Here is a 23724-nt window from a genome sequence, read left to right on the forward strand (position 1 = left end):
GTCAACAAAGGAAGAACGTTTGCTTTTCCAAGAGTTGTGTCAGAGTTAACAAAAGCAAAGTATGGTGAAAGTCCTCAGGATGATATTCTGAAGCTAGTTTGGGCTATCGCAAAGTTACAGTCCCAATACCTGACTTCCTTATCCTGTGTATGTGTCTGGGAAAACAACTCCACCTCACTGCTGCTCACACTTCTGCACTGGCCTTTCCTGCTCCCTGAACGCCCGGGGCTATTTGACAGGGTTTCCCAGAAGTCTCCTGTAACAAGAAGCTAAACCCCCTCTGCTTCAATTTGCGTCTATGTTTAACCTTTATACAGAGTAGTATTTATTTCACCTCTAACTCTCTTGTTCTATAGTTATCCATTGCAGTGAAATAAAATAAGCAAATACTTGGGGCGCCTGGGTAGCGCAGTAGTTAAGGCGTCTGCCTTCGGCTCAGGGCCAAGTCCCACATCAGGCTCCTCCGCTATGGGCCTGTTTCTTCCTCTCCCACTCCCCCTGCTGTGTTCCCTCTCTCGCTGGCTGTCTCTCTGTCACATAAATAAATAAAATCTTTAAAAAAAAAAAAATAAGCAAATACTAATGAGATTAAGAGGTTTCTGCTAAATTCTCAATTTTAAAATGATAGCCATACAACTATGGTGTTATAAGTCAGAATAGTGGTCGCCAGTGGCTTTGTAGTAACTAGAAGGAAGCAGGAGGGGCCTCTGGGGGGTGTTGGTCATGTTCTTTTTCTTGATTTAGATGCTCATTACATAGCTTTGTTTGGTTTGTGAAAAACTTTCAAGTTGTGTTCTTACAGTATGCCCAGTGATTATGTGAAATTTTTAAAATGGAGTCACATTATTGCTTAGTTTTGTTGCTATGAAATGAATTTGTCATGTTTTTGAGCTTGGAAATTTAGTTACAACTTGATTTAAGTTCATATTTCATCCCAAACTTATTAAGTAGATTACAATGTGGCTGAAACTGCTTCATTTTGAAATTTATTTTGAATTACTTTTCATTCTGCTTGGTGAATTAGATGCTATTAGGCTATAAAGATTTTAACACATACAGAAACACTGTCCCCAACTCACCATTGATTAAATATTTAATTTTTAAAATTTCCTAAGGAGTTTTATGCTAATAATGATAAATATAAAACTAGGGGATTGAAATTGATAAGGAGTGGGACCAAGAATGCAGAGGAGAAAAACTTCTAAAAGAATAAGGCAGTGGGAAAAGAAGAGGGTATACACTTGCCTTCTAAATTGGAGAAAAGTGAAGATTGCTCACAAATGATGGTGCTGGTTTTTTCCAGGGAATAATGAAACAAGGTTCTGTACTAGGAATAGATGTTGGGGTGGGGCTGATAGTTCAAGGACAAGGGAAATAGTTAGGAAATAGCATTGATAAGGTAAACATGGATGAAGGTCAGGGGAATTGAAAATACTAGTGAGAGTGCAGTTTAAAAAGTCGATGAAAGCGTTCCCACAATTTAGGGAGATAAGCAAAGGTAGGAAATAACTGATAAACTTTGAGAACAAAGACTGCAGGTCACACTGAGGACAAACTGTAGACTCAATGGGAGAGAGCGAGTAAAAGAGATACAAGAGTAGGTAGCTGTGGGTAGAGAGAAACTTACAATTGAAAATTTTGCAGGTGGAGTAATTTCATCTGATGACTGGATTCAAGGAGTGACTACATCTGTGGGTTTCTGATAGTGGTGAAGTTGAAGATGATTGGAAAAGAGAAAGATGAGAAACCGTGAGGTCAGGGTTCTGAGTCATTATCATGGATGCTGAAATCAGTAAGCTGGCACTGGACGTGCAGATCGTTCCAAGGCTGACGCAGAGTTTCAGAAACAACTGGGCACAGGCAAGGAAGTAAATGGCTATCTTGGTCACGGCCAACTGTATGCAAATAGCAAGCAGGCAAAATTGGCCTTCAGCATAGATTACCTTTGTTATGTAGCATTTTTTTCCCTGGCTTTGTTCACCTACTCTGAGTAACCTCATTGTCCTCCTGTTGCTCTCTCACTGTACACTTCCCCACCCTCTACTTTTGATAGATGTGAAATCCCAAATGTTCCTAAGGTATACATGGAAAGTTATCAATTGATAGGTCACTTTTTCCCACTTACTGCTGCATCTTGACAGGGTTTTCTCATGACCAATCCTTAACTGAAAAGTGGTCATTTCGGGGCCAGTACCTTAAAACGGTGTCTACTAAGTCATGTAATTCCAGCCGAGGTGGGAAGGGCTCTTCCGGTTCTGAAAAATCTTTCTCCAATAGTGATTCATTCTTTTAGCCCAGGACTTTAACCATCCCCACAAAATGTGAGTTTCTTAGAGGTTAGGGCTGGGTTAAGCCAATACAGAGATACCCACAAAAGGACTGACTCAGTCTTTTGCTCTCTTGACCAGTGAGCAAGGCAGACTGGTGTGCTGTGAGATATTGATTCCCTCCATCTTTACTCAATGTACCAGTGAAATACCATCATTTTCAATATATGCTTTGATGCAAAAGGTTTGGGAAGCATTGACATAACAGACATTCAACAACAGCTGACATTTATTGAGCACCTACTATATACCTGACACCTCATGTATTTTAACTCATTTAACCTTTGAAGCAATCCCATTAGGTTGATACCCTTATTCTCATTTTGCAGATAAAGAAACCGAGATGACCTGCCCACCATCACAGACATAGAAAGTTGAGCACCAGGATGCAAACTCAGGCAATTTGCAACCAGAAAGCACATTTAACCACTATACGTTGCCTCTAAATAAATGTTTGCTAGCTCTAAATAAAAATTTTACTTTAAATTTATACGTTTGTTTTAAATATCCCTATAAATGGCAGAACTAGAATACAATCCAGTTACACTCTGCAGGTTAGCTGTAAGATGACAGGGAGCAGCAAGAGCTGAAAACAGCGGAGCTTTTGTCTCTCTTAACAGCACAATCCCCAAGTTTGCTTGGGACTCCGTTAGCACTAGACCTGCTTTTCCATGTCTTTTCAAAATTATCTAATGAACAACTAAGAGATCGTAATTTGTTCTGTGTTTTCCTCTGTGTGAATCCTCAATATAATGAAAAACTTTGTAACTGTTAGTTTATGGGTATAATTTGTTCAAGTCCATTGCTCTCCTACAGCCTGCCATTCTTCCACAAAAGGCCCTGGCCTCCGGGGTGTTTCTTTACACACTTAGACATACACAGCTTATCTTACAAGTTTCTCATCTTGCTTTTGGGGGGGGGGGGGTAAAAATCACAGCGAGCCTGAAGGTCCATTTCCCAGGCGGGGGAGGAATGTAATGAAATTAGTTTTTGCTAGGTATTTTTATCACAGATTGGGAGATACAAACCGCAAAGAACTAGTTTCTTGGCGTGTCACACTAGCTCTGGGGTTCACTGATCAATCACAGCCAAACTCATTTAGTAACTTAAAAATATATATCGTGGCAAGGTTCATTTATGTAAGACTTGGACCGAGGCCGCTGCCACCACGATCTGCGGTAATCTCGTGTGGAGTCACGACCATCGAGTTCTTCACTTTCCCTGAGAAACTCCCACGCCTCCCCTGTCCCCAAGGGAGCCCGGCGGTCCCTCGCGGTCTGAGTCCCTCGGGGAAGGCCGAGAAGGCAGGCCGCGGGACCGCAACGAGAAGGGAGGGCGGCAGGCGTACAAACCACCCGGGCCCCAGTTCACGACCCCGTTATTCCACGGAAAAATGGAACATTCCGCTCCTTCCGCCCGCAAAGAGGAGCTGGGGGGAACCTTTCGATCTGGTCTAGGAAAGGCGACGCGGGCGCAGCCGCCGGAATCCCGGACGCCAGGAGCCGCGTTACGGGAATCGCAGCTGCCTGGAGCCCCGCCCCTTCGCCGTCGGGCTACAGCTCGGCCAATACTCTAGCGCGCCGGGTCTCGCTGGAGCCAATCAGCATACAGTCCCTAAGCCCGGAGGCGGGGCGCGGCGAGGGCGCTGCGGGGCGGGGTCGGGGGCGCAACGCCCCGCCGTGGGAGGAGGGCCGCGTGCCGCGTCTGCTGGAAGGAACCGGGAGCGAGCCGGAGCAGGAGCGAGGAACCTTCAGGCCCGCGGAGCCGCGCGGGGAACGCCCGGGCGCAGCTGAGCCGGAGGCCGCGACTGCGCGGCCGACGGGCCCGGCCAGGCCTGGCGCGGAGGGAGTCGTGCTCTGTACCGACGCGGATGAGCGAGGCGCCGCGGCCTGAGGTGAGGAGGTGCCGTGGCCGAGTGAAGGGCGGTGTAGCGGGAGGGTGAGGTCTAGGTCGGGGCATTCGGGCCTGGGGACCTGGCACTCGAGGGGGCAACCCTTCCCGGGGAGAGGGGCGCCGCAATAGCGTGCCCGTCCCAAACTTGTTAGTTCCAGCCTGGAAATCCCCACATTCCTCCTTCCTTTCCGTATTCACACACCTCTGAATTTGATTTCTACAACTTTGTCACCTATATTTTAAACCGTAAGCGCAGACCTTCTCTCCAGCACACGTACGCGCGCGCACACACACACACACACACACCCTCAGCCTTACCCTTCTTAGGCCCACGCCCCCAAATCCCCCCTTTTTTGCCCCTTTCCGTCTCCCCTTAATTTCCACTAACCCCGTATTTCACTCTTCATTTCCACTAGCCCCGCATTTCACTCTTCATTTTCTACCTGGAGATGAGTCTCTCTTCACCAAAGCCATCTTTCATCCTGAAGTTGTAATGTTTCAACATGGTTGAAAGTTCACCTTAATTAAAACATTTTAAACTAACGTCTTATCTCTTCTTTTGATCTCTTACGTGTACCCGTCCTAACGAATCCCACATAACACTGTATTTGAGAAGCACCAAATCCATCTTTAAAAGTTCACCCCTCCCCCAAGCTTAAAGGTTATTCCAAGCGGCAAGGTTCTGTTTTTCAGTAGATGAACAGCATTTTATTCATAACTCCAACTGAAAAAATATCACAGGTTAAAACTAAGACTTTCCACTTCTGGTTTTGGGGTTTTTCTCCCTTCGGAAAAACACCCGTTTCGGTTTAATTTGTGTAGTATTGGCATTTTCAGCAGTTACACTCCTATAAAATAATCAGTGATTAGAATGCCAGGGTGACTCTTCTAAAAGATTGGAGTCTTTGGTTAAGTCAGTGCTGTAAACAAACCCTTTAGACTGTGTGACTGCCAGCTTCAAGTTGGAACAACTCTTAATTTGAAATTCCTGACTCAGATCATCATATGAGCTGTTCGCCATTATCTTAATTTCTCAAGTTCATGATAATTCCCACTTGGAAGTATTTTTTAACTGTAAATGGAATTCTGCGTTTATAGAACCAACTTGATCTTAAGTTAAATCAAGTTTTCCAGCTATTTCTTTTGGGGGATTATTTTGAACACTTGTTTTTAATCACAAGTGGAAGAGAAAGATTACAAGATGGAGAATGTGAGAAAAGGAGAATAAGTTTTGTAGTGGAATTTTTCCCTCTTAAGTCTGTATAATTGGCAATGCTATACATGTTTAATTTTCTCATAGATAATTTAGAATATTATAAATATTGTTGCCAGCTAAGTTAATATATTATGTAATGAAAAACGTGCACGGTGTTCTCATTTTTATTTATGAGTTGCAGTGTTTTCTTTCACCTTATTTTAAAATTTTCCCAAGGGAATTTGCACTGCAGTTAAATGTTAGGGTGAATGTCAGTTATTATATACCTATGAAGTAAAATGTTGCAATATCCTGTATAGAGAAGGAAACTGAGGGTTGGGGTCCCTTTGAAACTTAGATCTGTGCAATTCTAAATCCTGTGCTCTCACTTGGTCATTTTGCCTTGCTGATACATTCCTCGTAAAGGATCCTCTACTACAGTTCGGTTTGGGAACTTTCGGACTCCCCATAACTGATCTACAGGGAGGGTTTTCTCCCCGCAGAAGCTAGAGCTTCTCATTTTAACAGGAGTCAGGACTTTCTGGCCCTAGTAAATTTGCAGCGTGGCTCCCAGAGAAGCGTGGAATGTTCTCACAGTCTTCTCCGTTTCTTTGATTGCAAAGGTCGCGTGATCAGAGTTGAAGTTTCTACTCTCTCATTTTACACAACAAATACTAAGCACTTAACTTCTGGCTACAGTTCACAAAGATGCATGAGGTATTCTTAGGACTTTTATAGAGTTTACAGAAATTGGGCTGATAGATGTATGAAAAATTGCAAGGAGGCAAGGCAGTTACAATTAAATATAGAATGATACAAAAACTGCTGTAGATATTTAAATTAGGGAGTGATTATTTAATGGTTGGAATGATCAAACGATTGAGCAGAGAGGTCAGACTTGAAAACCTCGTGAGATTTGGATAAAGAGAAAAATGAAGGAAACACATTCCAAATAGAGATCTATGTAGAAACGGTCAGAAATAACAAGGTATATTAATTATAATAGCCAGTACATATGTAATGCTTATTTTGTGCCAGTCACTGTTCTGAGCACCTTGCCCATATTTTTTCAATCCTTATAACATTAGGAGGTAAATGTTACTATCTTCCTTTCACAAAGAAGGGAACCAAAGCAAAGAGAAGTTAATTTGACCAGTGCCACATAGTTACTAAGGGGCAGATATAGAATTCATACATAGATAGCCTATAGTCTGGCTTCAGAATCTGAATTCTTAACTCTGATGCATATATTCCCTCTTCATATAGTATACTTGAATGGCAGAGTCTAGAATAATGTGGCCATTCCAGGAGGTCTTTTAAAACGCACTCTTAATTGTCCTCTGTGTGCCTCAAAGTATCTTAAATTCTGAGGGTATCAAGACATAGAAACAAATAATTACAGTACAGTATTATCAGTCCTATTACGGAACTGTACACAAGTGCATTGGAGCAGAGATGCTATGGGAACAGGGAAATTCCACAGGAGAGATGATGTTTCATCGGAGTTACACACGACGCAAAGCAGAGTCTGGGAAAAGACATTTTAGAGTCAGGGGATAGCATATGTAGAAGCACAAACTCTGAAATAACAAAGTGTGTTAGAGAAAGTCTAGTAGTTTACCGTGGCTTGAGCTTAGTCGTAGAGGTTAGCTTCGTCTATAGGAGTAGGAAATGATAAAAAGTAAACCAAAATGTGAATGGCATGATGAGGTCAAGGAAAATGGAAGCTTAAATATTTGCTTTGCATTTGAGAAACTACATAAATAATTTAAGCAGATGGTTTGCTATTCTTCTTAGACGTACAGTGGTGGGGTAGCTTGAGGGAACAGTGTGAGTAGAACGGTTTCTTAGAATGACTTTATTATTTATTTAAGTATTCTCTACACCCATCATGGGGCTTGAACTCACAACCCCAAGATCAAGAGTCACTTGCTCTACCAGCTGAGCCAGCCAGGCCCCTCTAGAGTAGATTTTAAATACTGGAGAAGATAGGTTAGACAGGCACATATGAAGCCAAATTTTTAGGTTCTTAAATAGCTAAAATATTTGGCATTATTTTTGACCCTTTAAAAAGCTTTTGAAGATAAGAGTGATAAGTTTAAAGTAGTGTTTTAGATAGATTGATATAGATTGATCTACTTATAAATGTCAGAATGATTTGGAGGACAGAAAGAGACTGGAAGCAGGAAGGCAGGTAAATAGTAAGGTGATGGAGGTTGGTCATGGTGGAGGGTAGAAAAAAGGAGACAAATGGAAGAGACATGAAAGAAGATTAGGTAAGCTAGAATTTAATGGATAGGTAAGAGGCAACAAGGGTCCTCATTGACTTAGGCAGTTCAAGAAGGGTGATCTTAGATCGGGGAAAAGATAAGTACACTAACTTTTCTTAGAAGTAAGTGCATTTATGTCTATATGTGTGCATCAGCATGTGTGTATTCGTGTATTGTTTAGACCTTTCTATTTGAATCAGAGGCAGAATATCCAAGACAACGATACATGACTGGAATCAAAAGAAAGATCCTGGCCAGAATTCTTGAAATTATTTTGTTTGAAATAGTGATAGTTCAAGTCCTATGTCTTCATATGTTGGTATTTAAAAAAAAATAGTAGGTTCCAAATACTTGGGTACTTTCGTAGCCAGGAGGTAAACCCTAGCAGAGAATTCAGTGAAGGAGACATAAAGTAGATACATAAAAGGATTCAACCACATGATATCATTACATAGAAACCAGGAGATAAGAGAAATTCAAGAAACAAACATGGTCAACAATGTTCAGAAACACTCGTGATATTGTTACATTGTCTACAGTCTCTCTTTCATTCTGTGTCTGTCTAGTATATCTTAATGAGATTTCATGAGAAATTAGTTAATTGATCATGACTAAGAGAGCTATCTGTGTTGAAATGTGGCTGTAGTATGAGTTATTATTTTAAAGCTGTATGTATACATATCCAGAGCAGGAGTTTTATTCATTTCAGCACAGTCAATCTGTAGCCCTGTTAAAATTTGGACGTTCGGCCTCCAAATTTTCATTTTCCCTTACTCAGACTGATCAGTTTCATCCTGTGCTCTGAGGTAGATTGGTTTCATCATTACTTCCAAAGACTGCATTTCATAATTGGTTGTCTACACAGTCTGTTTTTGTTTGGATGTTCTGTTGTGTGTGTTCCCTCACCTCCGTTCCCTAACACAAAGTAAACTCATGGGAGCTGTGTTTCAGATAGTGCAGCTCTGGTTTGTACCCTGGCATGTGCTGGAATTTTGCCATTGATGATAATCTTTTGACATTTAGAGTCAAAGATGACATATAGCTCATACGTATAGTATTTTCTCTGTTTAGAAAAACATTTACTCGCATTTCATTTCTGGGCCTTCCCGGGCCCTTTGTGAATTGGTTTATTCTCTATGCTTCTGTAGCATTCTGCATATTCTACCTCTCTAAACTTCAAACTTCTTAAGAGCAAGACTTGTTTATGAGGCTTCAACTGTATGTGTTATGTTTTATTTCTTAAGCTGTAGTGAGAACATAAATAGTCATCAGAATACTCTTTAAACCTTTTTGTATGTCTGAAGCAGTCAGTGATAATTTGTAGGGGGACTTGCCTAACTCTAAGGTCATAAACATAACTCTATTTTCTTCTAATACTCGGAATCTGAAGATCCTTAATCTGAAGTGTATGTACGTGTAATGAAGTAGATAGAACTCTTTTTGCTCGTGGAGCCAGTTGTACCAGTACTGTTTATTAAATGGTCCTTTATTTCTCCAGTGATACGAGGTGCTTTTTTTTTGTTGTTGTTGTTGTTGTTAGATGATTAAATTCTTAAATATATATGGGTCTGTTTCTGGATTTTTTTGTTTTATACCATTGATCAAATTATTCATATGCAATACCCTGTTTTAATTACTATAATGTTGCTGTATGCCTTAATAGATGATAGGGCAAGTATTCTCTTTACTTTTCCTTTTGAAAACTGGCTTTTGGCTATTATCTAATATTTTATATGACATTTAAATTGGTTTGTAAAGTTCTATAATAAACCACTTTGTGATTTAGATTAAAATTGTGTTGCATCAGTATAGTAATTTGTGAAGAACAATGTCTGTACTATGTATGTTTTGTTTTCCATTCCATGGTATTTAAGTCTTAACTAATGAGCTGTCTAGTAAGAGTTTATAGTTTTCTGTATAAAGTTAGTACACAGTTCTGATTAGATTTTTTTCTTAGTTATTACAGTTTTTGATGCTGTTGTGAATAGGATTTTTTCTTTTACATTTCTAATGGGTTATTACTGGTATATAGGAGAGCTGTTTTTTGATGATCTTTTGTTGAACTATTATGTTAAACTCTCAGTAGTTGTGATAGTTTGTCGTTTGATTCTCATTCTTTTTCTTAATAGTATCTACAAGTTTTTCTTTTTCCACTTTTATGTCATTATTTGTTCTATTTTTGGTTAAGCCATCTGAACAGCGTTGAGTAAATGATGATACCAAGCATCTTGTTTGAATTCTGTCTTTAATAGGAATGCTTCTAATTTTTGAGTATGATACTTACTGTAAGTTTCTGACAAAGGATTGTGGCAGCAACAGCAAGAGCTGCACTGATAACAACAGGTTACCATTTATTGAGTACATTCTATGACCAGGTAGATTCTAAGTGCTTTATGTTTATTGACTTATTTAATCTTCACAAAAGTCCTAGGTAGTATGTGGGTAGGTGGTGGTGGTATCCTCATTTTACAGATAAGGAAAATGAAAGTGAGGGAAATCAAATAACTTGGCCAAGATATTTTACAAAAAAATAAAGGCATTGGGATTTGAACATAGGCAGTCTGATTCCAGAATCCATCCTCTTTGTTACACTTCATCAAGATAAGGATGGTCTCTCTCAGTCTTCATTTTCTGACACTTGGTTGTTATTTTTAAATTTTAAGTGAACAGTTGTTGAATATTATCAGATGATTTTCAGACATCTGTTGGAATGATTATGTAGTTTTCTTCTTTTAATACAGTGGGTAATATTGTTACCTTTTTGCTTAATGGAACATACTTACATTTTTAGGCTTTTTTTTTTTGTTTAAGATTTTTTAAAATTAATTTCTGAGAGAGAGAGAGAGAGAGGGACAGCATGAGCAGGATGGGGAAAGGGGGAGAGGCAGAGGGAGAAGCAGACTCCCCACTGAGCAGGGAGCCTGACTTAGGGCTCCATCCTGGGATTATGACCTGAACCCAAGTAGATGCATAACCAACTGCGCCACCCAGATACCCTGATTTTTAGGCTTAATACTTGTTAGTATTTATGGGGTTTTTTGTTGTTCTTTTCATGTATGTTGCTAAAATTAATTTGCAAATGCTTTAATTAGGATTTTTCACACCAATATGCATAATAGTTTGACAGTAGTTTTATTATGTAATCCTTGTTTGATTTGGTATCCAAATGACTATGCAACTTGCAGTTAGGGCCAAAAAGGGATGAGGAGGATAAGGTTAACCCTCCTGCCTGAAACAACTATAAAACAAAAAAACACACGGAACAATGATAATCAAGACACTTGACACTGGATAATGAAAGGCAGTGGTCTTGATAGATGGGAAACAAATAAGATGAACCCTGTGATTGCACTAGCCTGCTAGTTGAGAAAGTTCCCAGGCCATGGCACAGGGAGGGGGAATCCAGGGTAAGCTCCATGGATTCTCTTTGACCTGTGCAGATGGCTAGGAATACCAAAGGAGCTAGAGTTCACAAAACAGAATACTAGCAGACTCTTAAAAGCTTCAGAGGTTCCATTTAGCTGTTCATCTCAGTACTGACCAGTGCATGCATGTAAAGAAATTGCTACAGACCAGGAAAAGAACCTCCTGGAGGGGGTAAAGATAACATTACTTGGTGCTTCCATTGGGTCAGGAAAAGTTCCTGTCCTCACCAGCCAGGTTGGGAACCATTTGACTCATGGGACATGGGATAGAGACACAGAAGGATGCTGCCTCAGTAGTAGGTAATAAATCGCCCTAGAAAAGCACTGCTCCAGTCCCATCCACTGTATATTCTTTTTTTAGTTTTTGTTTAAATTCCTGTTAGTTAACATACAATGTGGTATTAATTTCAGGTGCACATTATCGTGATTCAGCACTTCCATACTACACCCAGTGCTTGTCACAAGTGCACTCCTTAATCCCCATCACCTATTTCACCCATCCCCCCCATGCATCTCCCCTCTGGTAACCACCAGTTTGTTTTCTATAGTTAACAATCTGGGGGGTGCAGGGATGGCTCAGTTAAGCATCTGCCTTCATCTCAGGTCATGATCTCAGGGTCCTAGGATCAAGCCCTACATCAGTCTCCCTACTTAGCAGGGGGTCTGCTCCCTCTCCCTCTGCCACCTCCCCCTACTCATGCTCTGTCTCTCTCACAAATAAATCTTTTTTTTTTTAAAGAGACTGTTTCTTTGTTTGACTTTCCCTTTGTTTTGTTTCTTAAATTCCATATATGAGTGAAATCACATGTTATTTGTCTTTCTCTGACATATTTCACTTAGCATAATATTCTCCAGTTCCATCCACATCATTGCAAATGGCAAGATTTCATTCTTTTTGATGGCTGAGTAATATTCCATTGTGTATATACATACCACATCATCTTTATCCGTTCATCAGTCGATGGACACTTTGGCTATTTCCATGATTTGGCTATTGTAGATAATGCTACTATAAACATTGGGGTGTATGTATCCCTTTATATTAATATTTTTGTATTCTTTGGGTAAATACCTAGTTACCAGTGTATGTTAAAAGCAATACCTGAAAGGACCATACTGTTCCCAAGTAACTTAACTATGTCCTGGAACAAAGTTCAAGAGTATAGAAATACAGGGGCGCCTGGGTGGCCCAGTTTGGTTGAGTGTCGCACTTGATTTCAGCTCAAGTCTTGATCTCAGGACTGTGAGGTTGAGCCCCATGTCAAGCTCCACGCTCAGTGGGGTGTCTGCTTGAGATTTGCTCTCTGCCCCTCTTCTCCCTGCCCTCATTCTTGTGTGGTCTCTTTCGCACTCTCTCTGAAATAATAAATCTTAAAAAAAAAATTACAGAAATAGAAAAAAATCCAGTACAGATCCAGTAGCAAATAAGGTGAAATTCAGTGTCCAACATCCAATACATACAATGTATAATAAGGAGAAAATTAATTAAAACTAACCTAGAGCTGACATAGATGGTAAAATTAAAACAGTTATTATAACTGTGTCCTGTATGCTCAAAAAATTAGGTAGAGTTACAGAATATATGAAAAAGACTCATTTGAACTTCTAGAGATGGTAATTATGATGTGTAAGATGAAAAATACACAAGTTAGAATTAATGGCAGATTAGATGTTGCAGACAAAAAGATCAGTAAACCTAAAGGCACAGCAGTAGAAATTATCATAAAACATAGGAAAAAAGAAAGAAATGGACTGAGCATCCGTGAGCTGGTGGACTACTTCAAGCATCCTAACAATACATGTTACTAGAATCCTCAAGGGTAGGAGCAGGAGGGTCAGAGATAAATGTATTCAAAGAAATATGGCCACAGTTTTTCTAGATTTGATGAAAACTATTTAAACCAGCAGATCAAAGAAGCTCAACAAACTTTAAGCACCAGAAACAGGACGAAAACTTTACCAAGGTCCATCACAGTCAGATTGCTCAAAATTAGTGATAAACTGGTTACAAAAAACTTGTATGCATCCAGAGGAGAAAAGAGACTTTTCATACAAAAGAAGAAAGATAAGGATGATAGATTCCTCATTAGAAACAGTGCATGCAAGCACTTAATAGTCTATATAAAGAAAAATCTATCAGTTGAGAATAGTCTAAATAGTCTAAATAGTCTAGAAAGAAAGGTCTATCAGTTGAGAATCTATACCTAGTGAAAATATCTGTGAAAAATAATAATGAAATATTTTTAGGTATGTAGAAACTTCATCACCAGCAGAGCCGCGCTACACATAATAATAATACTTCAGACAGAAGGAAAATATCAGATGGAAATGTAGACCTTAGACAAAGGATGAGAAGCTCTGGAAATGGTAGTAGACATGGATATATACACAAGCTATTTGTAATATTGAAATCTCTTTTAAAATATTTAAACAAAAACAATAACAGTATGGTTTACAACATATATAAAGTACATCTGAAGTTTATAAAATATGTGCAAGTAAGTTGTATGCCAAAAATAGCATAAATATCAAGAGGGAAGAAATGGGTGTATACTCTCGTATACTTCACTTTGCGTGGGGCTGTACCATCACTTGTAGACTGGTAAGTTCAACATATATACTATAAATCTTAAAGTAATCACTAAGGTAACAAAGAATTAATAGCTTATAAGCCAAAAAGGAAGACAAAATGGAAATCATAAAAAATATTCACTTAACACAAGTGACAGTAGAAGAAAAGGGAGAACAGAGATCAAATAGGTAGAAGACAAGTACAAAGATGATAGCTGGAAACCTAACTGATATTAAATGTAAGTGGCCTGGATAACCAGTGAAGGCAGAGGTTGTCAGATTAGATAGAACTAAGGCTACCTACCAAAACGAAACACAACAAAAAACAAAGCTCTTTAAATATGAAGAAAGAAACAGGTAAAATATGAAAGAATGGAGAAAGATATGCCAAGATCACACTAACGGAAGAGAAGATTAGGTGTCTGTAATGATGTTAAAGTAGATTTCAGAGCAAAGAGTTTCAGTTGGTAAAGAACATCATTGCACAATGACACAAGAGTCACTTCATCAAGACCTTACACTTATGTGCCTAATGTAGCTTCAAAATAGGGCAAAATCTAAAAGAACTGCAAGAAGAATTTATAAAGCTACAGTTCTGTTTGGGGATATCAATACCCCCTTTTCAGTAATTGATAGAGGAAATAGAAAATGACTAAAGATACAGAAGATTTGAATAACACTATAAACCAGATTGGCCTGATTGACATTTAACACTCTAGCAGCAGCAGTGGTTTTTAACTACACATGGAACACTGATTTCAAGACTTAAAAGCAAATAGATCAATGGAACAGAATAGAGCAGAAATTGGGTAATTAGAGCTCACAGGTGAAATCCAGGGTGCCTCCTATTTTTGTAAAGTATTGTTAGAACACAGCCACACCCATTTGTTTATGTATTATCTATGGCTGCGTTTTTGCTACAACAGCAGATGGTGTAGTTCCAATAGAGACATGGTCTACAAAGCCTAAAACATTTATTCTCTGGGCCTTTACATAAAAAGTTTGCCCAACCGCGGAATAAAGAGATGTAAATAGACCCACACATATATGGACAACTGATTTTTGATGAAAGTGTAAAGGCAATTCACTTGAGAAAGGATAGTTTTCTACAAATAGTTCAGAAACAATTGGCTATCCATATGTAACAAAATGAACTTGAATACCTACTTTACACCATATATAAAAATTATCTCAAAATAGTTTATAGACCTAAGTATAAAACCTAAAACTATAAAACTTTTAGCTAGAAAACATAGAAGACCTTTGAGACTTTGTGTTAGGCAAGGATTTCTTAGATACAGTACCAAAAGTACTAGTTAATAAATTGGACTCAGTTAAAATGGAAATTTCTGCTCTTTAAAAAACACAGTGAAAGAATGGGAAGATAAGCCACAGATTGGGAGAAAATAGTTGGAAAGGATTTTCTAATAAAGACCTTGTATCTAGAATTCTATTTTTTAAAACTTTCTAAACATAATAATGAGAAAACACCACACCCAATTTAAAAATGAGCAAAATATTTGAACAGACACATCACCAAAGAAGAATATAAATATATACCTACCATAGATACAACCTAGCTAGTCTGCTAGGTATTTTCCCAAGAGAAGCAAAAGTTTATGTCCATGCAAAGACTTGGGACTAGTTATATTACAGTATATTTATTCCACTAATAATATTATGTACCTGCTTACAGCAAGAAAGTCAGTTTATCTATCCAGCAAAGATACTTGAAGTGCTTACTATACTGGGTGTGATTCTTGATGCTAGGAATACAGGAGGGAGCAAAGCAGACAAAATTCCTTGCCTGATTTGCTAACATTCTATTTTAGGTGCACAATGTATTAGTTTTCCAGGGCTCCTGTAACAAAGTGCCACAAACTGGGTAACTTAAAATAACAGGGTCTATTCTCTTAAGGTTGTGGAGGCCAGAAGTCCTGCTGAAGCTCTGGATAAAATGGTTCCTTGGCTTTTCATAGCTCCTGGTGGTAGCCCTTAGTTAGTCCTTGGCATTTTTTAGCTTACAGCTACATCACTCCAGTGCCTGCCTTTGTTGTCACATGGTATTGTGCCTGTGTGTTTCTGTTTCCTAACAACAACCATTCATATTTTATTAAGGGCCCACCCTACTCCTTTATGACATCTTAACTAATTACATCAGCCACAGCCCTATGTTCAAACAGGGTCACATTATGAGATACTGGGGGTTAATACATCAACATATCTTTCGGTAGGAAAACACAATTCAACCCATAACAGCCAATAAAATAAGTAAACTGTTTCAAACAGAGGTTGGCAAACTGTGGTCTACAGACTAAATCTAGCATGCATCCTGTTCTAAATAGTTTTATTAGAATTCAGCCCTGTCCATTTGTTTACATACTGTCTATAACAAAGTCAGCTAGTTGCAACAGATACCTTAGTAGCCACAAAACCTAAAATATTTATTATCTGGCCCTTTACAAGAAATGTTTACAAAGTCATTTTAGAAAGTGTTAAGTGCCATTGATAAAAAAGAGGAAAGGGGGATAAACAATACTGGGTGGTCAGAGAAGACCTGTGTGAGAAGGTGAATTTGAGCAAATGCTGTAAGGAATTAATCTTTATGGACTGACTTAGATGTCCGAATGTAGTAAGTGGAAACAAGTTATGGCACATGTTTGTGATCCCGTTTTTGTAAAATAAGAAAGTATATATTTATACAATATAATGTTGTAATATAGAAAATTTTGCAGAAATATCCAGCAAATTGTTCACATTAGTTACTTTGGTGGGATTATAGGGAACTCCTACATGATGTATTTTCAACTTCTGTTCATTTGAAAATTTAAAGATAATTATTTCCTTTGCATTTTTATGTATCAGTTGTAATTAATTTCTTACACATTATTAAATTATATCAAAGGCTTAATATGTATGAAACAGTAATGGAGGATTCAACTCCTTGCCTAAGTTTGAAGTTATCGTTCACATTTCAAAGAGGAACCACCATTACTTACACTAAAATTTAACCTAGTACTGAAATTTAAACTGAATTTTTGTCTGTGTGCATAAAATAGTATGGCAGTTGAAGAGTCGGTAGCCTTAACTGCTAGTGAAAGGTAAAAGGTATGATTGATTCTCTTAAAGATTTACTTTAACTGCTTTTGTCAAATTTAACAAAATGTCCCTTTCATGTTTCTGTGACATTACATGAACATAGGGAAGTTTGGAGTAGGCATGGAGGGGCTGATAATGTTTCCAAGTGTTATTCAAAACAACTGTGGGATGTTTAAATATTGTTATACAAGTCTTTATGAAATTATTTTATGCTGAAGGTCAGAAGGCATCTAAAATGGGATACTTTTAGGAAGGCTTATCGCAGGCAAGGATTTAAGAAGAATGCATATAATAAATATTATCAAAGCCAGCTTTCTGAACAAGGCTGTCTTCTCTTTCTAGTGAGACCGAATGAAAAGAGCATGACTTTGGAGACAGAAGACTTAAGTTTCAAGGCCCTGTTTCTGCACTTCCTAATTTTGTGATTTGGGTAAGTAACTTAACCTGTCAGGATTTTCCTTTTGTGAAGTTCTAGTAATTTGAAACCCATTGGATCTACGACACCATGAGTGGACCCTAAGGTAAACTGCAGACTTAGGGGGGTTAAAGTGTGTCAGTGTAGGTTCATCCTCGGTAAAATGTACCATTCTGGTGAGTGAGACTGATAATAGGAGAGGCTGTGCATGTGTGGGGGCAGAGGGGGTGTGGGAATTCTCTGTACCTTACTCTGTTTTGTTTTAAGCCTAAAGCTGTCCTAAAAATATAAACTCTTAAAATAATAAAATAAAATAATGATTCTTGCCCTACCAACCTCCTTTTCTAGGATATTAAGAGAATCAGGTGAAGTAATTTACATAAAAGCACTTGTGTAATGTAATATAGTATACAAGTGTTACTGTGAATTAATAATTAGTAATAATGGAATAGAGCAGAGTTGGATAATCTTTAAGATAATTAGTTAATATAATGTAGGTATGACTGACTCTTTGCAGATTTATTCAGAGTAACACTGTAATGCGTATACATGATACCATATTGAAGTTTTCCTCATCCTGATCCCTGCCTGGCTTATTTATTCAACAAACATTACTTCGCCTTCTTCTTGGCAATCGTAGTTCATCTACTATTCTACAATTAGAGGAGGAATGTTACTATACTAAGTTTATATTGAATATATATTCTTCCTCCCATGAAATCTGTATCTAAATGTATTATTCATGCTTTCTCATTTTGTCCTTGCATCAAAGTAAAAAGAAAAAGAGACTCAAAAATCACAATCCATAAGTAACAAAAAGAATTTGTAAAGGGCAAAATTATTAAATATTTATCAGTTATAACTCCAGTGCATTTTCTCCCACTTAAGAAAATCCATGGGAATGAAAATGAGTAGGAATGATCAACTATAGGGATTATCTTGATTTGTTCTAATTTTTTAAAATCATTTGTAAACTTTATTACTTTAACAATAATAGACAATAATAGTGAATTAGTTGTGATGGATCTTATAGCACCTTTCTGCACATTACCATGTTGAACCACCATAGTTGAGGAATTGCCACTCTAGAAGAACCACTCAGTGCTTGGAATAGATCTTCCCTGTATCTGTGCTTAGTAGTTATGTTTTGGTTTCATAGAATCTTCCAAGATACGATGCAGATTCCAAGGAAAATCATTGTATGCAATATGTGATTATAATATATGCATGGAAAATTCTGCCAGAGACGCGGGAGGATAATGCTAATAATAGAATTTTAAATTCAGTAGGTACTGTTAACAAAATGAAAGGAGAGGAATAGTATGCAGTGTACTGTCAATTCTGTCCATTTTAAAACAAGATAAGCCCCAAAATGAAGTTGACGAAACTGTATTTAATATTTTTGATAGTGCTACTGTGTTTCCATCTCTTAGGTTGGGACTATGAAATTAAGTTCCTTAATAGATGTTTCTTCATCACATCTCAATGACAATCCTTCAAAAATTAGGAAACATTACTTTTTTTTTTTTTTAAGATTTTTTTTATTTGAGAGGCAGAGCCTGTGAGCCCGCACAAGAGCAGGGGGCGGGGGACAGGGGAAGAGGGAGAAGTAGATTCCCCGCTGAGCAGGGAGACTGACTAGGGCTCACTCCCAGGACCCTGGGATCATGACCTGAGCTGAAGGCAGACGTTTAACTGATGGAGCCACCTAGGTGTCCCAGGAAACGTAACTATTAAAATGTGAAACCTACCTATGCCTGTTTTCCTTTTACATACTGTGTCTCATGGCCCTGCCTAGATAAATCTGATTGCTTTGTGGTAACTATAAATACTTTTATGGGACCTCTTGTGTCAGAGTTTTGTTATAAGAATATAGTGCATCAGTAGAAAGGTTGCCAGCTTCCAGGAACTATAGAGAATCCTCTTCACAGTGTGAACAAGGTACTTGGTGGGGGTGGGCAGGGTGGCATGACCACATACTGCTCTCCCAACGTGCTCAGATATTTTCTTCATTTTGTTTTGATGAACAGTTGAATGATGTGGATTTTTCTAATATGGGACTATATAAAGTTAGGAAGTAAGAAATAAAACAGGTGGAGGAAAATGGTTCCTGCAGCTTCATTGTTTTATCCTTTACCCTGTAACGGTCTAAATAGTTCATGAGCAAATCACAGAGTGACCGTACATGGTTAGGGAGTACATAAAGTCAAGTTAGTATTGATATTTAATAAAAGAATACTGTATTCAGTGTGAAGCCTTATCAAGAGTTCATAGCTTTATTTGGAAGAGAGAGTTTACGCATCAAGTATTTTTTAATTTAAATTCAGTTTTTGGCTAAGTACTGAAGTCACATGGTACAACATTGGAAAGATGCAAAGAGTATATGGTACAGCGTCTCCTTCCTGCCCTGGTATCCCATCCCGTGGCAGCCAATCTTTGAATTTTTATCCTTCTAGAAGTATTTTATGCATATATAAGGAAATGCGTGTATGTTTTACCTTTTTTTGGCTTCTCCCCACAAATAATCAATACACTGTTCTCTACTTTAACAGTATTGTATTTAATAATGTATTTTACTTATTTTAGATACCATTACACAACTCTAGGTAGAGATCTAGAGCTGCCTCTTTTTCTTTAGCTCCATGTGTGCTGTATTTGGATGTACTGTGATTTAACTAGTCCCCCTATTTGTGCATCAACCTTTCATTACTAAAAACAGTGCTGTAGTGAATACCTTCTATGTGTGTTGTTTTGCTCGTATCTGTAGGATAAAATACTAGAAGTAGAATCATTAGATTCAAATGTATATATATTTTAATTTTGATCAGTAATGCAAAACTGGGCATAAACCTTGTCTGGGTAGTTCTTTATAATTGAGCTCTAATTTACAAACAGTAAAATTCAGTTTTAAATTGCCATAGTTTGTTGGGAAGGTTATGCTGGTTTACACTCTTTAAGTGCAGTGTATGAGAATGCCTTTATGTCATAGTCTCAAAATACTGTGTTGATAATTTTTTATTTTTTATACTTTTGCCAAAACTGGAAATGATACTGCGGTCATTTTTGTTTTGTTTACTGTTTTTACTAAGTACAACTTACATACAATAAAGTCCACAGATAACAAGATTATAGCTCAGTAAATTTTTAATCACCATCTAGTTCAAAGTATAGAACATGTCCCGCATCCCAGAATGCTCCCTTCTGCCCTCTTCCCCACCCCACCCCACCCCCCAAAAAGATAACCACAATTCTCTATCGCCACAGATTACGTTTGCCTGGTTTTGGACTTCATATAAAGGGAATCGTGTATACTTTTTTTGTGTCTCATTTCTTCTCTGTTATATAGGAAATTCAGTCATGTTGTTGTGAGTACCTATAATTTTTTCATTGCTGTGATTGAGTTACTTGAATTTTTCTGTTCTACCGTGTTTGTGTTTTTGGTTGCTTCTACTTTTCAGTACTTAAGTAAAACTTGTATGAACATTCTTGTACGTGTCTTTTAGAGGAGTGAAGCACTCATTTCTTTTGACTATATACCTTGTCTCGATAGATATTATTGGTTTGTTTTTAATTGGTCTAATTTGTAAAGAATAAAATTCATCAATTTTTAGTGTACAGTTTGTTAGGAAACAATTCCTCATAGGTCTCGTGAAGGTTTGTTTACAGCCTTGGAAAATAGAGATAATGTCTCTTTCCAAAGTAAAAGGCAGGCATGCTTACTGCCATTTTAAAAGATCGGGGTTTCCTAAGCTCAGTCTTCCTCTCCTGTAACATGACCCACTGTGTGTACAGGTGTTACCAGTCCCTCTTCACAGTGCTCTGTCAGAATTGGGGAGCAGGCAGCTGACTTAAGAAAATGCTGATACTCTGAAAATGCTGCTCCTGGTATGAGTAATAAGGTCCTTTGTCTCTGACACAGGAGTCTCATGTCTTCTGCCAGTGTCTGTGGCGCTAGCAGGCTAACTTGTTAGCTTACAAGTAGGGTAAAATACCAGTGCTTTCACAATTCTTGACACAATTCAGTGAATTTTGACAAATATATAGAGCTTTATCACTACCCCAGTCAGGTCTTAGAACATTCCTCTCACCCCAGAAAGTTATTTTGTGCCTCTTTACATTTATTCCCCTTCTCTACTTCAGCCCCAGCCACCCCGTTATCCGCTTTCTTGTCACCCTGGTTGTGCCATTTGTCAAATACCCTGTAAATGGAATTCAACAGTACATAGCCTGTTATGTGTGGCTTCCTTTATTCAGGTTAGTGCTTTTGAGATTCATGCTATTGTATGTATCACTAATTCATTCCCTTTCATTGCTGAATGGGATTCTATTGTATGGATATACCATTTTTGGGTATTTGTTTATCCATCCTCCAGTTGATAGACATTTGTATTGTTTTTAGTTTGCGACTGTTACAAATAAGGCTGCTATGAACATTTGAGTATAAGTCTTCATGTGGACATGTATTTTTAGTTCTCTTGGATACATTCTTAGGAGTGGAAATACAGATTATTATTATGTACATTTAACATGGTAAAGAACTGCCAAATTGTTTTCCAAAGTGTCTGTATCATCTTGCATTCCTTTCTGGGGTAGTTTTAATTTGCATCTCTCATTATGCGTGGGATTGAAAAAGTATCATTTCATAGGTTTTAAATAATTTGTATTTTCTATAAACTGCCTGTTCAGCTCACCTTGCTGGTTTTTCTGCTAAGTGTTCGAATTTTTTAGTGCTTTCTAGGCATTCTTCATATAGTGGGAGATATTTTTGTTCATAGTATGAATTATAAACTTTTTTCCCCCATTTTTGCAAATATCTTTTGAGGTTGCTTTTGGTGGGTTTTGCCATGCAGATATTTGTCTCTCTGAAGTACTGTCTCCAGTATTTACTAAGAGTGTAAGTCTTCACATAATAAAGAAACAGGATTGCTCTTTTAATTAACCTTAAAGTATAAGTTGTGTTCCATCACTATTTTATGTAGCCATAACCCAGTGGGAATAAAGAAAAATATTCTGAGGACTTAAATTTGTTTTCTGCATTCTTACAAAAATTTTACCACATTTTAGAAGACAGCTATCCAGTGGAAACAAGAGCTTTAGGAATTGTATCTTTCCTTACTATGTGTGATAAGAGAAAAAATAATGAAAATCATACTATATGTGTCTTTTACAGAAATCTCTAATGCAAGATGTTGGCATTGCAAACTTGGATAGTGCACGCATTGTTTATTTTCTTCACCACTGAATCTGTAGGTAAGGTTCATGAAATACCCTATATCTTTTTGTATAATTATTAAACTTAATGCTTCATAATTATGTAATTATATTAATGTTTTTATTCTTTCTAGTATCATTATTGAGAGAATAATGCTGTCCTAGCCTAAAAATGATTTTGAAATGTAAAAATACTCCTAAAAATTAGAGTTGAAACAGTCACCCAGTGATCCTAAATGCTGTTTGGGTATACTAACAGTAACTTTAAGGTGGGAGGGGGAAAATATGTTGTTGGGTTTTGGGGCGTTTTTTTAATACATAGGAGAAAAATCTGTTAACTTTTAGCACTTCACTTTTTAATGGCCAAAGATGTCAACAGAACAGTGTGTGATCATGATATCAGAATAAAGAGGTCTGGAGCAGTACTGCTCAGACTGGTCCACAGCCTCATGCCTGTCTGAGAACTGCTTGTTACTAGTTCACAGTGAAATAAGTACAGAAATTAAGAGTAAATGTTTAGAAACTCTTAACAGTTTGACATAGCCATGACATCCAAGCATGTGATCACTGGACTTAGCTCATCAAACATGGTAGAGAGCAAAAGTGTAAGTCTGTGGATGATGGGGATAAAAAACCAAACTGATCTTTTCACCACAGAGAGTTTGAGAAGCACTGCTGTAAACCAACCCCTTTCTAAATCTAGGAATGCAACTTCTTTTAACACTTCAAGTGACATAAAACTTATTTTGAAAAATCGTTATTTAGAAAATCTTTCCTTATTCTTGAGCCCAAATTTTCTTTCTTGTAACTTTTTCCTATTATCACTAGTTCTGGAGTAGTCCCATTTTCTCTTCCCACTGTTGACCTCTTGAAAAATATTGAAGGACTGCTTTCATGTGTCTCTAAGGCCTCTCTTGCCCAAACTAAATTTACCCAGTTGTCCTAATTATTCTTTACAGGACTTGGCTTCTATACATGCTGATTACCCTCCTGATTCTTCTCTTGGTTGCACGCTTGAAATACTAGACCGTCACACCTCTCACACTTATCAGCTGTAGAACATAGGCTAGTCACTTGATCTGTGTCAGTTCTCTGATGTAGAAGATGGAGATGATAATGGTCCTGACTCCTAGGGGTATTGTGAGGATTAAATGAGTTACTGTACACAAAGCATCTAGACAGTGCCTGGCTCATAGTAAACATTATAAAAAGGATAGTAAGTGTATAATTATTATTGAGGTTTTAATAAAAATGCACTTAAAGAAAAAAAATAAATGTACCAGAACTGGACATGGTCTGAGTATAGTGATTTTATTAT

At 37.8% G+C, this 23724-nt stretch overlaps 1 protein-coding gene across 3 annotated transcripts in view; it reads left to right on the forward strand.

Moving 5' to 3' along the window:
- The first annotated feature begins 3994 nt into the window (after positions 1-3994).
- IL6ST (interleukin 6 cytokine family signal transducer) overlaps positions 3995-23724 on the forward strand; it is a 50454-nt gene continuing 30724 nt past the window's right edge. Inside the window, exons 1-3 of one of the 3 annotated variants that reach the window (XM_008691405.2) lie at positions 3995-4221; positions 17123-17210; positions 22366-22445. In XM_008691405.2, coding sequence (XP_008689627.1) covers positions 22382-22445 — 64 coding nt within the window. In that variant the 5' untranslated portion in view covers positions 3995-4221; positions 17123-17210; positions 22366-22381. The remainder of the gene's footprint in view (positions 4222-17122; positions 17211-22365; positions 22446-23724) is intronic. The other 2 variants (XM_008691406.2, XM_008691407.2) reach the window with 2 other exon arrangements.

This window comes from Ursus maritimus, unplaced genomic scaffold (genome assembly GCF_017311325.1).
Source record: "Ursus maritimus isolate PB19 unplaced genomic scaffold, ASM1731132v1 scaffold_5, whole genome shotgun sequence".
NCBI classification, from domain to species: Eukaryota; Metazoa; Chordata; class Mammalia; order Carnivora; family Ursidae; genus Ursus; species Ursus maritimus.